Below are 14,513 nucleotides of genomic sequence, written 5' to 3'. Positions count from 1 at the left end.
CGTTTGGCTGGTTTATGCAGATATCGTGGCTGTGAGCGGGAGGAATCAGCCAACCTCTCACAATCCTTTCTTGCCCTGCCTTCCACAGCACTAAAGCAGATAATTTCTTCTCCAGGTTTCCAACGGTAACACGGAGACGTTTAATCCTTTCAACCCCCCAAGATACGCCGTGTTTCTTGAAGTGCTTTAAGAACTGGTTTATAGGAAGATAACCTTGAGGCCCAGAAGGAAGAACAGACCTCAGTTTGGTATCAGGAACTACCTACAAAGCTGGATTTACTCTCTTTTTTAAACCCACCTCACAAGTTTACACCGAGTAACAAAGCCCAACAAAAATCCCCAGCACATTGTGATTTTTAGCTCGCAACACGATCCCAAAGTGATGAAGGAACCGATAAATATACTTACAATAAATAATCTGGCATTTCTGAAGTTGATGTTGGTACACTAGAGTTATTGCATGTTCCGTTTAAACCTGAAAAAATAAAGACTGGTTTACAGACATCCTGCAGCTTTAAGGCTCTATGCAATTAAACTTCATGAACTTATCTGCAATATACGGTTTATCGAATTCTAAAGGGTTTGGCTTTGAACTGACGGAGATAGAACAGCCACAATATGGTGGGTGAAACTTCAAGGCTTCTCTAATATTTGTCTGTCAGCAAAACGGTATCAACACGAACCAACGTACAGAGCAGCAAAAAATCTCTATTTATCTGCTTTATAACACCGCCTGCAGGGAGGGTAACACTGGGATCACCACCACCAAACTGCACAACAGACAGAGTCCCGATGAGCAGAACAGAGCTGAGCAAGGCGTCTTTATCCCTGATTCTACACCATATAGACCTTACTGGCAATGCTCTGGACTCCGCAGGGCACAGGGGAGAGGTTGGTAGGGAGCTCAGCTGTCTCCCTGCAGAAAAGCCAAGCGCCCCGGCTCCGGGAGGCTGGAGGAACGCGAATCGAGCTCAGCTGAGAACGCTGAGGAGTTTGAAGCGAAGGGACCAAAGACCTTGGGCGGAATGAGATTCTGAACACGAGTCTGAAACAGCCCAGAACAAACCTAAACCAGCCTCGCGTTGTTAGCTGGGATGGAGAAAGCGGCTGGATGCATGTTTGGAAAGGGATATTTCTTATAAACCGTGTATTAAAGCTCTAATCAAAGCCGAGTGCATCCACGAGAAGGCAGCAAAATAAGAGCAGAGCGAAGGCGGCTGCAAAGTCTTAATGGATCTGCTTTGCAAAACTGTGTTTCTGCTTCCCGAGCGTGTTCCTGAGCGCGAGCAGAACCCGGTGGCCCTCGGCCATGGGCAGGGTTTGTCCCCACTCACCTGTTTACAGGTACTGCCCCAGACAAACTGCTGGGAGCATGAAATGCCCAAGTAATAAACAGAGGGATGTAAAAGCAATAAGCTAATTATATATATTTATATTTTTAAACTGCTTTTTCCCTGAATTTTCACAGAAAGCGGAATGGCAGAAAACCCAGTGTCGTTACAAACCCCCCCAGCCCCAGCTCCCCGTGCAGATGTTCAGACAATTCTGCTTTCACCCTTATCTGAGCACCAGCGCGAAGGACGCGGAACGAGGGGAGCGAGATCGGGGAAGGAAAAAGGAGGAAAAATACATAAAAGGTTTATTTTGCCTACGAGTGCCACCTACTGACCGCTGAGGATCCCCAAATCCTTCCCGAATTGACTTCGAGGGGAGAACTGTTTCCCTCAGCCCAAGGGGTTTACTGGGACAACGGAGCAGGATTAGGCCCACGTTACCCACACGGAGGGAAGGAAAGGATCCCGATGGAGCTGCGAGCTGCACCGGCCGCGTCCCGGTGTCACTACTGCCGAGCCTGCTCGCATTCGTTACCTCGCACACCCAGCAGAGCCGCAGGAACTGAACCCGGCTCCGACTAATGAACTAAAAGCCAGCCATTCAAACTGCTTGTGAAGCAAAGCAGGAAAGGCAGTAAAGGGTCAGCGGCTTCTCAATGAAAGAATTCGGGGTGTTTTGGTTTAAGAAACACTGGCAAAACGCACCTCTAGATGAAGAACGCGTGTATCTATCCGCTGCCGCTCAAGGCAAACGACATGGGGAAGAAAAGTGACATTTGCAGAAGCGAAGATTGACACGAAGGATGAAGGAGAAGACCTGGAGAGCGCGGTTCTGCAGTGCCACACAGTGACCAGCACGGACTGGCACGGAACATCACGGCCGAGCGACCAAATGCATTTTGTAGGCGCTACGAGAAGCGCAGGGAAGGTGAGAACTAATACCACATTGACCCCAACGCCCAGTGAACCTCTCCAGGAACTCCGCTCATCAGCTTCCATTTCAAGTTACTGCCCTTTTTGAGCCAAAACTGGATGATTTACACGAAGAGGAGCTCAGAAAACAGCAAGAGGGCAAAGGAAAACAAGACGGATGCAGAAAGAACTTTAACAATACAACTGCAATATTCCCGGAGGCGGCCGGGGGCTGCGACGAACCCGCAGAAAACGTGAAGGCACCAGGTAAGGGAACGGAGGGGACCATCCAATGCACGTTCTCTGCTCTAACTTCTAAGAGTACGTAGAACTGACTTAGAAATACATTGGTTTAATGGAAAAGATTTTAATCGCATCTCAACGGGTACCAGATTCGCTGTTGTCAGTCCTTAAGGAAATTGGGAGGAACAGTGGGATACAACAAGGAAGGTCTTTCAGCCTGAAGAAGAAGAGCTCAGCCTCAAAGAGCCGGCTTTGTGCTGCCCTAACAACGTTTATCACAGGACTTATCGTTCCTTTTGTATCCGATATCAAAAAGCTTTTGTGAGTAACTTTTCATTACCCAGTTCCAAATCAATACAGCGGTCACCACACCACCAAACACCAGCACAAGAGCGGGAAGTAATCAAGCAGCGCTGCTTTCCCCAACACATCTTGATGTCCGCCTTTCATCCCCATGTATTAATCCGGCTTTTAATTTAACAAGGAGAAACACGACACGGTCTGCGCAGCTCCCGACAGCGCGAAAGGTTCAACAGGAAAAACCCCATATCCTCCGAGAGGAAGCGCGGTTGTGGATTTGGAGGTAGGGACAGCGATATTATTTCGTGAACCACACGGTCTCCGCAAGCGGACACGCAACCTCTTCCCCCACATGGATTTAGAACAGAAACCTTAGAGCCGATAACACTATCTCCATAGAGGAGGACGTGTGGGGCCGTACGTACCTGTGACCTGCTCCTGGGGAACACTAACTAAGTCAGCATTTTTTATTACTTCACAGTCCTGCTTCTCCTCTTTGCACTTCTCCTCACTTTTCTTCTCCTTCCTCTCCTTCTCCTTGTCTTTGTGCTTTTTGGACTTCTTCTTGGTTTTGACGTAGGAGCCGCAGTTGTGCTTGCTGGTCTGCGGACAGTCTGTGGGCGCGGGGGGGCCCAGCCTGTCGGCCGGCTCCGCGCTCTCAGAGTCTCTGCCGTTGTGCGTCAGGTCGTTGCTGACGTCGCACAGGGGATCGTGCGGCCGCGGCAGCTCCAGCGCCGGCAGGTTGGAGCTGGAACTCACCGACTCCGGCGCCGGCGGCAGCGCGGGGGCAGGAGCATCCTTCCCGTTGGAGGAGCTGAACTTCCCGTTGAACGTGGGTTGAGTTCTGTGAGCCAAGTGAGAAATCCTGGGCTTTTTGTTGGCCAGGGGATCGATGAACTCCAGAGGTTGCGATCGTTTCTAGAGGAGGAAAGAGGAAAATAAACCAATTTAATAATCTCGAGGGCAGAGTTTTGGAGGCTGTTACCACTAGGTGGGGGTGCGATACCAAAGAACGAGGGAATACCCCCAGAAAACGAGCTTTGCTGCCCAGGAGAGCTGCCAGCGAGTGTCCCAGCTCAGAGGACACGACCACCAGGTCCTACAGAAGCTGCTCCATCCCAAATCGCTTCCCGACAATCCCAAGAGCCGCTCGGGGCCCGCGGTGTGGTGGGAGAGGTCGGAGAAACCCACCATCCCACCACCAAGCCTTGATCTCCTGTGCTGTCCATCCCCAGGCCACACAACCTGCTCCCACTGCCTCTTATCCCAAATCCAGCCCTTTTGGAGCAAAACCTTCGCCCTTCCCCGCTCACAGGCACTTGTCAGGGAACAGAAACAACCATCGAAGCATCTGTTCTCTCTTCTGGTCGTGGTGTGAGGTTTAGAGCCCCTCCAAGCCCCTGAAAGGAGAGATGCGGATCCCTCCCCGTTCCAGACAGCCCAGCACAAGTTCTGCATTTTATTCCCAACTCATTTTTTACCAACTCTGCGGTCGGCAGCTTCACCCTGCAGCGCCAGCCCTTCCTCTTCTCCAGAAACAGGCATTTCCCAGAACGTGTTAACTGTTAAGGTTCTCAGAATTTAAGGTAAAAAGAGGACATTCGCAGCAGTTTTAGAAGCCACGTCACACAGGCCAACACGACCTCAATGCCCCTTCTTTAAATAAGTGTAGGGATTCCCAGATGTCCCCACCAGCCCTCCCTGGATGGTCATGGGCAGAGCCTGGAGATGCAAAGAAGAGCTCAAGGTAGAGTCAGGTTTAGGCTCAGCCCAGCCTGAGCTGGCCCAAATTCTCCTGGCGCCCGCAGAAACTCTGAGCAGAGATTATTTAGCGCCCAGAGCAAACCAAGTGACATCTCCGGTTGTTTCTTTTGGATACTTTCTCCTTTTCTTCATGTCTCTGGCAGGACCATGATGCACGTGCCAATGGAAATCTCGGGCAGCTGGATGCACGCTGCTTTTCTAGAGACCCACCAATTCGTCCCTTTTCCCCCAAAGTGATACATTTCTTGCTAACCCCAGGGGTCTCAAGGCCAGGAATGCTTTGAGCTGTCAGCGTTGTTAGGAAGAGGAGCAGCCCGCAGAGCTCAAGGGGCAAGGCCAGCACGTCGAACCGGCTCCACAACATCCCCGCTGCCTCCTCAGCACCACGCGGCCGTGTCCATCTCCCGAGAGGAGGAGCCGCATCGGCTTCGGGTCTCAAACCAGCACTGCCACCTCCTCCTCACCTCTTAAACCGAACAGCAGCTTCACCACCATCACCTCTGTGACCACGCGGTACCTGCGCTGCCTCAGGATTCCCACACCAACCTTATTCTTTTCTTTCCCAAAATATCTGGCGTCCCAGCCTACCGAAGCCCGACCATCAGCAGGCATCCCCTTCTCCAAACAGAAACTACAGCTATAAAGTATCAAAAACATGATGGTTTACAAGAAAAAGCCGCCTGTGGCTTGCTGTCTGTCACAACCCACGTTAGACATTCATATTCCACGTCTGGTTGCCCCTGTTGCTTTCTAGATTCAAATGAATCAAATCTTCGATGGGATCATCTCAAGAGACGAGAAATGTCCCCTACAGACCTTTGTGACTTTCAAAATACGTACAGCCAGAGGCAAAATGACTTTTCAACCTATTTCCAGAACCAGGTTAAGACAGAACACAAGACCAGCCTCTTAGCAGCACGGAGCCTCTCCAAGCGAACCCCAGCGCAGGGGATCGCTCGTTATTCACCAGGATCACGCTCACAGCAGAGCAGGAGAGGATTTGGAACGAGTTACCTGGCAAACGAGTTGCACGGTTCTTGTTCTCAATAGCGAATCGCCTCCCTCTCCCTACCAGAAAGCACATAATTTCTTTACCTGCTAATATTCTTTGCCACTAATCCCCAGTGCGTCTGTCCAGACAAGCAGGCATTACACATTCCATTGGCAGGAGGAGAATAAATACCCAACTTGTCTGGGCTGACCCACGGCGGAGAAACGAAGCCGCGTTTCACAACACGAGCAAGAAACGTGTGTGCTCAGAGATCCCGAGAGGCGTGGGACACGCTCTGCTCAACCACCCGCAAAGCGGCTCCCGCGCGCTTTATTGGCACGGAAAACCAGCCAAAACGTGCTCTTCGCGGCTCCGCGCGCCGGCGTCTCGACAAAGCCAAGAGCAGCCCAACCTGCCCCTGATCTGTCACGGCAATTAGGTTGCAAAAGGTCAAGGTTTTTAATAACTCGGCCGTGTTTGGGAGCTGCTTATTACTGCTTCGTTCCAGTCAATTATTAGTAATGAGTAAAACACAAGCTCGTTCTCCCAGGAACTCCAAGAGGGATTGGAGGCACTGCGGGAAAAAATCCAGCCCTTAAGACCAAACGTGAGACGCTGTCAGGGATCCTCCCATAGGCCCTCGCTGAACCACGTCCAGAGGAGAAACAGATGCTGAGGAAACCCGGAATTAGACTCTAACTTAATAAAATGGGAAAAAATAGTAAACCAAACAACCTATTGACCTAAGAGCCTCCAGCAGCAGGCGATTACAGCGTGCGGACAGGCTGGGCGGCTCAGCCCCACTCCGCGGTGAGCAGATGGAGCCGATTTGGGGCTGTGAGCCCCCCGGGTGCTCGGAGCGGGGTGACCCACCTGGGGAGGAGAGCTGGAGTTCACGCTGTCCTTGGGGGGGCTCAGGGAAGGCGCCTCTCCCTGGAAGCCGCTGCTGTTCTGGGGCTGGCAGAGCTTCCTGAAAGACAGAATGGGGATGTTCAGCCCCGGTGCTCCGCAAGCCCACGGGTGCTACTTCACACCTCCCGCAGAGCAAGGAGCCTTTTCTGGGCTCCGATTCGTACTGCTTGGAGGTGCCGTCAAAGCGGGTCCTTCGGGCACTTCTTACGGCTTCGATCTCGGGCAAAATCTACAAGAAAGAATTTACTGCAGGAAAACATCAATGGCAATTTCTTCTCTTTCTTGCCTCCCCCTGGTTTCTGTGGGGGTGACACTCGCACCGATGCTGCTCGCGGTGGGCTGAGCTACCAGACAGGACAGAACTCATCTTCTGGCAGTTTTACCTCTTTTCTCTTGACCTCAAATAAATCACAACCTTGGAAAAACCATCCATACCCAGACTAGTAAAAACTGGCATTGAACTTTCAAGTGTATGGAGTGTATATATAGAGATTCTAGCTACCGCTTGAAATACAGCTTAATAAGCAAGGCAGCATTTAAACTAATCTCTGCTGAGTTTGTCTCAACCCCGTTAAAACCAACTTAATGAGAAAATTCCGAAAGCGAGCGCACTGAAAAGGGGCCCAACTCAAGCTCAGAAGTTGAGGAATAAGTTCTCCCACTCATCAGCACCATTAAACACCATGAGACAGGAGCAGCCGCCTCCATTCAGCAGCAAGGCCCTTCGGGTCCAGGAAAACGAGGATGAGAACAGGAACTGGCACTATTATTGGTCCACCAGGATTTACATTTAGGTCCTCATAATAATACTTTTAAGTTGCATCATGCAAACCAGCGCTGCCCCGGTGTGTATTCGCGGTATTCGACAAACAATAGGAAGCTCCTGCAGCATAAAAAAGGTGCAAAGAGAGTCATTCTGATCACATACGTGAGTTCATCGCGTTCACACTGGGTGTTTCCACTCCCCAGATCTTGGGGTGAAGTCTCCAAGGCACCGGCTTTGCGCTACTGATTAATCACCCTGGAAAAACGACCGGTGCACCGAGCTGCAGCCGAACAACTGAACACCATACAACTTCAGGGCTAAAGGCTTTAACAGAGCAGCTCAGCAGTCGCTGTCACCAGCTGCACAGCCTCAGTAACAGCGTCCGAATTCCTCTACAACCGGCTGTAATCAGCTTTAAAGTGCACATGTAGTTTTCAAACATCAGGAAGATTATTTCAGCGACTGAGCCCACACTTCACCAGATTCCTCTTGCAACCTGAGTTGGAGTTTTCGGCCACACTGCAGCTGCTTTTGCACGCCCGCAGCTGCATTTGCACGCCCGCAGCTTCGCCGCCATTCTGGTTTGGGTCGCTGCTCTGTTTAATTTGATTTAGTGCGATCCCCCCAGCCGAGGATCAGCTCAAGGAAAGCACTTGGAGACTGAAAACAGGAAGGGCAAGAGCGCTGTTCAATAAACACCCCGGTGAAAGCGGCTTTTTGGACGTCGTTTGACTGGACCGAGCAACCTCGTCACATCTAACGCCTTAATTACAGATTTAAAAGAAGCGATCGAAAGCCAACAGCTTCCAATTCTTGTGAGAGCGGAAAAAACATTTCACTACAACGGTGAAAGGATCGAAAACACAACCAGCACCAGGAAAAACAAGTCGGTCCAACACGGCCACTGTCACATATCGTATTAATAGCAGCAGATGCGCTAATTATTGCGGCTGATGAACCATGGAGCGGCGACCGGACCCGACACCCGAGGTCCGTGCCCTTTGGTGCCTGTTTGTCCACCCTCCGCAGCCCTGTGTGTTTTTCCCATTCTGCAGCCTCGTTACCTGCGCCGCCCGAGCGGGGCTTTGTTTGTGCAGTTGAACACATCCTTGCCAAGCTCTATTTTTAGGCCTCCGCATAACTGAACGCCACAATTCTAGAAAACGCAGTAAACATCGCCGGCTACAGGGAGAAATTCACTTCTTTTTATTTTTGAAAGCCATAAAGTTTGCACGGCAGTTGTATTTTTCCATTTAATTATAATTCGACATGAAGGCCGTTTAAACGAGTTGGATTGTTTTGCTTTAGCAGGCCAAAGCACTCGAAGTGCAGGTTTCTGTTGGTTTAACAAAGTCTCATCTCAAGCCAATCGCGCTTTCAAATCATGGGAACGGCTCAAACAGAGCGCGCTCTGCTTCATCCTCACTAAAAGTGCAAGGAAATAAACCTCAAAAGCAAGTAAAAATCGCTCTGTGCGTTACAAAAACCTGTACCAAGTCGGTACAAATACACTGAAAAAATAGCGGGGGAAATAAAAATACTTGGTGTGGAATTGTGCTTTAGAAATGTGGGAGATATATCTACTGCCCAGCCAGCCAAGAGCTTCCAAACCTGGAGGCTTCACCTATAGAAAAATATCCATAGAGGGGGAAAAATCCTTTAGGAACCAATGGGACAAAACCACCACCTCAACTAAAGGTTCTTTTCAGGATCAGGTGTCCCTTGGGATCACGACGTGTGTGCAGCAGGGCTTGGATGCTCAAGTTTAGGCAACTACAGCTGCCCGGACGATGAGCAGATTTGTTTTATTTAACTCACCGCAGCCCTGCTGCCTTTGGCCACCCCGATTTACAGCACCTGGCCCGGTGTTCTCAACCTCCAGATGATTATTACACAGAAGATGGGATAATTACCGAACGAGTATCCTCTTCAGCAACTGCTGATCTCCTTCTGAGTAGCCGGGCCAGTCCTTCTGCACCTCTTTGTACACACAGTCTTTGAGCGTGAAGGTGCTGTCCTTGGCACTCAGGTTTGCCACCTGCAACAAGAGTAACACGCAAAAAACCCGCCCCATGTTAGGGTTTCATCTTCTCACTTGGTCTAAGATACAGACAAAAATCTCAGACTCAGTGGCAGCGTCACAGAACAAGGAGAGACTTTATACTTGCTGCCTATTCAGATGGCTCGGTCTGTGCCTTTCCTTTTGCCCGGTCATTGCAATGGTTTGAGGAGTTTCCAAAGCATATCCTGGGAAACAAGTCATATCTAAACAGATTATTCAGCTTGGATAGCCTGCAACAGTTCATGGAAAAAGCTGGAATAAACCCTAAAGGGAACGGGCAGTTCACTTATCACACCTGTCCCATAGCTAAAACAGGGCGGTTTGGGAGCTGATAGGGGAGCTCTCTGATAGCTTAGTTAACAATTGCCAGAAGATAATTTCTCACTAACGAGCCAGTAAAACAGGGGACGGAAAGCTCCTTTCTTAAGGAGAACACTGGGCAGACCTATTGTCCTGTCCAGTTCAGTGCTTCGGGCTCATCTGCTGGGTTGAACGGAGAAAAGCAGGGCAGGAACACAACCTGCGACGAGCAGCGCGTAAGGCAGGGTTTCACAAGCCAGACTTTGCCTGACCCACGTGCTGGGCTCGGCTCAGGACACCGCACCAGCCGCCTGCTGATGTTTCATGGGCTGCAGTCCCCTCGCAAAGCTCTGCACGGGTAGGAAACGCTGCTGGGGCCGGCAGAGCCGCGTCAGAGTGGAAACCGCTTGGTAGTTACCCCGCTCTCATCAGCCTTTCCGCAGCCCAACTGCGAACTTCACTTCTTACTGCTGGTTACGGCAGCTGAAAAATAGCCGGGTAACACAGCCCAAAACGCCTCAGCTGGGTTTGTACAGATGCTGATGGCGAACCCTCTTCAGGTGATGAAATTTGGAAAGGAAACAAACCCTTACATTTGTTTTTATAAAGGGATAGGGAGGTGCCACGTGCTGGCAAAGGCTCCCGAATTCACCAGCGTGGTGACCGTGTTACACCTGGAGCTGGAGGATGCTTTGAGTCGGTGGAGCTATCGTGCACCTGCTCAAGGACCAGCGCTCCCTCCATCGCCCGCTCTGCTCATGAATTTCTATCACTCCTGCAGCAGTGAGATGCCCCAGAAAAGCAAGCGAAGGAGTCAAAGCCTTGAATTAACTAAAGATGCCGCTAATTCCTCTGCTTTTGCTTTAGGGAGACTACGGCCTAATATCAAAAGTCTGCAAATTTAAAAAGCTGCAGAGCTAATACAGCAAAGCTCTCCCGATAAGCAAAAAATAGAAAGCAGAGTTATCAGTTTACATGACAAACACTTTGTTTTTCCTTTTGGTTCTGTCAGCTTTCCAAAACCCGGAGCCAAAACACAAGGAGACTTTGAGCCGTGTTTTACACTGAGATGTCCCAGTAAACAGCCCAAGAGACAAAAGCAAAGCCCAGGTTATGGTTCAAAACCCCTCTCCGAGGCTCCCTGGTCAGCGCTGCCTTACGCCCGCTGCTCAGCAGGGCCTGGAGCAGGACGATCACCGCGATTTCCTCTGCCGGGAGCTGCTCCCTCCTTGTTTTGCTGGTGTGGGGCTCCGCAAGCTCCGCCTCGCGCCTCCCAAAAATAGAAACCTTGCAAAATGAGGCAAAAAGGCCAACGGGAACACGGAGTCCTGGGAGAGATGCAAGAGCACAATGAAACCCACACCTCGACGTATTTAGTTTTAACGCGGGCTGTAATTTTCAGCTTATCCAAGCCCGCTTGTGGATGGGAGCCCTGAAAGGAGATTAATTACGGGCAATACATTTGCAGCCAATTCAGCATTTAGCCCCATCGGGCTGGTGCCGCGGACGGAACCGAACGCAGCGCTCGCCTGCAGGGGTTTGTGCGAGCATCAGCGAAAGGTGGGGATCAGAAACAGCATTGCTAGTGCGAAATCTATTTCTAGCATTCGAAAGAATTCTAGCGTTGCTGGGAAATTAAGGACTACAGGATTAATATCGAGGAGCAACAAGGAGCAAGTTGCGCCAGCAATAATGTTGTTTTCAATACAACCCGCCCCGTGTCCTCGGGCAAACTAACTCCTCACTGTCTGCTGCTTCTCAGCTATGGAAAGGAGTCAAAATAAAATAAGATAAAAACAATACAGCAAAGGGCAGCTGCGGCATTTAAATAAACAGCCGCTTTGCACTGTGAGAGCAACAGAGGTATTTACTGCGACTCCTGAAATGGCACCCTCGACATGGCTCAAGGTGTCGAGAACTGATTCAGCTCTTGCCACACAATAAGATGCTTTGCGAGAAGCTGCATGATCCTCACACCGAACCAGTTGCATTTCTGGGCAGGAAAGGCACAGCTCTGGTGACACGGAGCAGATGTGGAGCTCAGTGGGGAGGGACATGTTCTTACCTCCGCAGAGGAAACACGGATGGATACAGAAAGTGTTCCTCTACGTCCACGTTAATAAAATTATACAGATTTATAGGTTCTAACAAATCAAACAGATGCTCTGTTAGATAATTCTCCCCACAACCAATAGTGTTGCTCTAAAGATTGAGCTGGTGAGACCAAATCACACAGCTTAGCAGCAAACACCCCCATCAGGGCCTATAAACAAGAGGCTTCCGTCTATAAAAGAACAGCAAATTCTGTTGGACAGGCCTTTAAAGAAACATTCAGCTGCAGGGTACACAGGTTACGTTCAGACCAATACCGACGTTATCATCGTTCTGAGAAAACATTTCCCTTTGCCTTCATCAGAGTACAAACCTGTTGCAGAAGGTTGTCCAGCAAATCCTTGTCCTGCTGAGAAAGTCCATCCTTCTGCAATCTGAGAATAAGTTCAGGTTTCTTATAAGGCTTTAGTGCCAGCAAGTGCACAACCCTATCTTTGAAGGGTCTCTGAGAAATGGCACTATTGCCCCTCTTTATTGCACTGGCAAGGTTGACCGGCGTTGGGCGCTTCCTGGAGGGAACAGCATCGGAAGCTCCTGGTGCAGGTTTACGCACCTGAACCTTTTTGCCTAAAATGAGACGAGAACAGTGAGGTGCAGCGGTCACCGTGCAGAGGCCGGGGGGCGGTCAGCGCGTCCGGAGCCCGTGACGCCGGCCCGAGCGCCGGGAGGTGACGAGGACGGACAAACACAACCAGCGCGCCCCGTCCGTCCCCATGCGCCGCCGGAATGGGCAGCCCGCGAGTTCTATGATCTATGACAAGCTCGTAACGAGTAAACAGCAACACCAAGCTCTGGAAACCTGAGTATTGTAGGCCACAAGCTTCAATAAAGCTCTCTTTGTTTGCCAGCTTCTCATTTATCCCAAGTGTATGCATCCCCATGGTTAACCTAACCATTTTTCCCCCTCCCTGTGAGAAGAAAATTCTGCATTATTATGTAGAAGAGTCGAAATATGGAGTGGAAAGAGCGGAACTGGTCAAGGAGCGGCTCCCTGCTGCTGATCTCAGCAAAAAACGCTCCTCCAGCAGATGTTTCTGCTTTTAGAACAATGGGAACTTTATGGGGCTGCGTCCACCTCCCTTCCCCCCGCCAAACGCGGCCACACCAACGGGGCCCAACGTGCTACATCGGCCTACTCATTAGTGCCTGCTCTGATAAAATAATCCCTTCCGCACTGCAGAAGGCACCTCAGCTACGTTTACAGATAGGTGAGGACGTGAAGCTGTCTCAGTTCACCTCAAGCTCCCCCAGCTCCATCCCAACCGCGGTTCTTGGGTTCTGACAGCATTACACGAGAATCCAGTTCCCCGTTCCTATTGCAAGCCAGCTTGAACTAGAACCCGCATCGCTCGCTAACGCTGCATCGCTCGCTAACGCGCCAAACAAAGGATCCTGCTCTTTTGAACACAAAACCAGGCTCCCGCTCCTAAAGGCGAAAGCAGCAAATCCGTAGCTTCCAAGGTCTAAAAGCAGGGAGATGCGATCGATAACCACTGTGGTTCAAGAAAGTGACCTTCGCTGGGACAAACGCCACCCAGCATTTCCTGCAGGAGCCGCGGGGGCTGATCCGGCGTGGTGGTTCGGCACTGCTAGGAAGCGATGTTTGCAACTGAGTCATCTGCAGACACTGGCGATCTCCGCACTGTTTATTGTACTGAGACGCGGATTGCGTAACCGAGGCCCCATTTCCTGGCTTTTTATTACGCACCGTGCTGATGCAAACAAGCGCGACCCATCGTTGCGGGGCCGAGTTGAGGCGAGAGGGGGAAAAACAACAATTCACATGGCCAAACATCCCAAAATTCAGCGGTCAACTGGACTGCATTTCCAGAAGTGGGATAAGAGAAGATTCGTCAGCTTTCTAGAGCTCCCTTAACTCTTGTCAGGTCAGGGACAGCAAAACCACCCTGGGATGCTCTCACTTGGGGCCGGAGCCAAGATGAGCAATGACAGGAGGAGGAAAAAACCCCTAAGCTGAGCCAGAACACAAAGTGTTTTAAAATATTTATAGATGTGCATATATATAAATGTATACACACACACACTTAGTGCGTATATAAGCACACATCGCCCTGCAGACTCATCAGCCGCCTATTTCCACGTATTTTCCTCCAAGTGCCTGTTCTGTTGATCTCCAATTTCAACGTTTCAGAGGAATTCTCCGCCACCTGAGCTGCCTGGAATGGCTGTGGGTCTGGTGCGGCGCTGAGCTCCATGTTCTCAGGAGACGTGAGAGCCCTGTCCCTGCGGAGCAGCGCTGGGAATTGGCTGATGGCACTGGCACCAATGTCCTGTGGCTCCCACCACGGGACTGTCCTTGCGAGGTTCCTCCTCCGCTGCTTTCCTCCCGTTTAAACACCGACACCTACGTGCATCGGGGACTCCGTTCCACTGCTTTTCACACGCTCCTCCCTCCACCTCAGAGCAGTTCATGTTTCAACAGCAGTATTTTTAAAACCCAAACTTTTGCTGCATCTTTCCGGGAAGCAATTTGCTCTGGGAATCTTCTCCCTCACCACCTCATCCACTTACTGTAATGTTCTCGAATGTAAGCTAAACAAAATAATCTTCTAGTCTACAGGAAATCAATGCATTTCCTTCCTGATTACTATCTGACTTCTCAGCTTCGAGCACTTCGCTGATAGAACAATGAGTCAGGGTCAGCTCTGCATTTTGCAGCTCACCATTCTCACCCCAGACATCCTGAGGAGAGGAGAGCGCAGCTGCAGAAAAACCAGCTGCCTCAAAGCACACAAAACTACCCCAAAACTCTGCTTTCTGTTTCGTATTCGTGCCCGGCCTGCGGTTGAGCAGGGA

General features: G+C 50.6%; 2 protein-coding genes across 3 annotated transcripts in view; one reads left to right on the top strand and one right to left on the bottom strand.

The window, feature by feature from the left end:
- Positions 1 to 14,513, top strand: part of UBA52 (ubiquitin A-52 residue ribosomal protein fusion product 1) — a 103,894-nt gene that overhangs the window by 52,319 nt on the left and 37,062 nt on the right. The window lies entirely within an intron of this gene.
- The window catches only part of ELL (elongation factor for RNA polymerase II), a 47,509-nt gene that overhangs the window by 6,088 nt on the left and 26,908 nt on the right, over positions 1 to 14,513 (bottom strand). The window contains exons 5-9 of the mRNA XM_065858392.2: positions 12,010 to 12,263; positions 9,136 to 9,260; positions 6,418 to 6,514; positions 3,215 to 3,707; positions 409 to 475 (exon numbers count right to left, since the gene is read on the bottom strand). Of these exons, the coding sequence (XP_065714464.1) occupies positions 409 to 475; positions 3,215 to 3,707; positions 6,418 to 6,514; positions 9,136 to 9,260; positions 12,010 to 12,263 (1,036 nt within the window). The remainder of the gene's footprint in view (positions 1 to 408; positions 476 to 3,214; positions 3,708 to 6,417; positions 6,515 to 9,135; positions 9,261 to 12,009; positions 12,264 to 14,513) is intronic.

This window comes from Patagioenas fasciata, chromosome 27 (assembly GCF_037038585.1).
Source record: "Patagioenas fasciata isolate bPatFas1 chromosome 27, bPatFas1.hap1, whole genome shotgun sequence".
Taxonomy (NCBI): Eukaryota; Metazoa; Chordata; class Aves; order Columbiformes; family Columbidae; genus Patagioenas; species Patagioenas fasciata.
The sequence above is the reverse complement of the archived record's forward strand: the minus strand, read 5'-3'. Positions and strand labels throughout refer to the sequence as shown.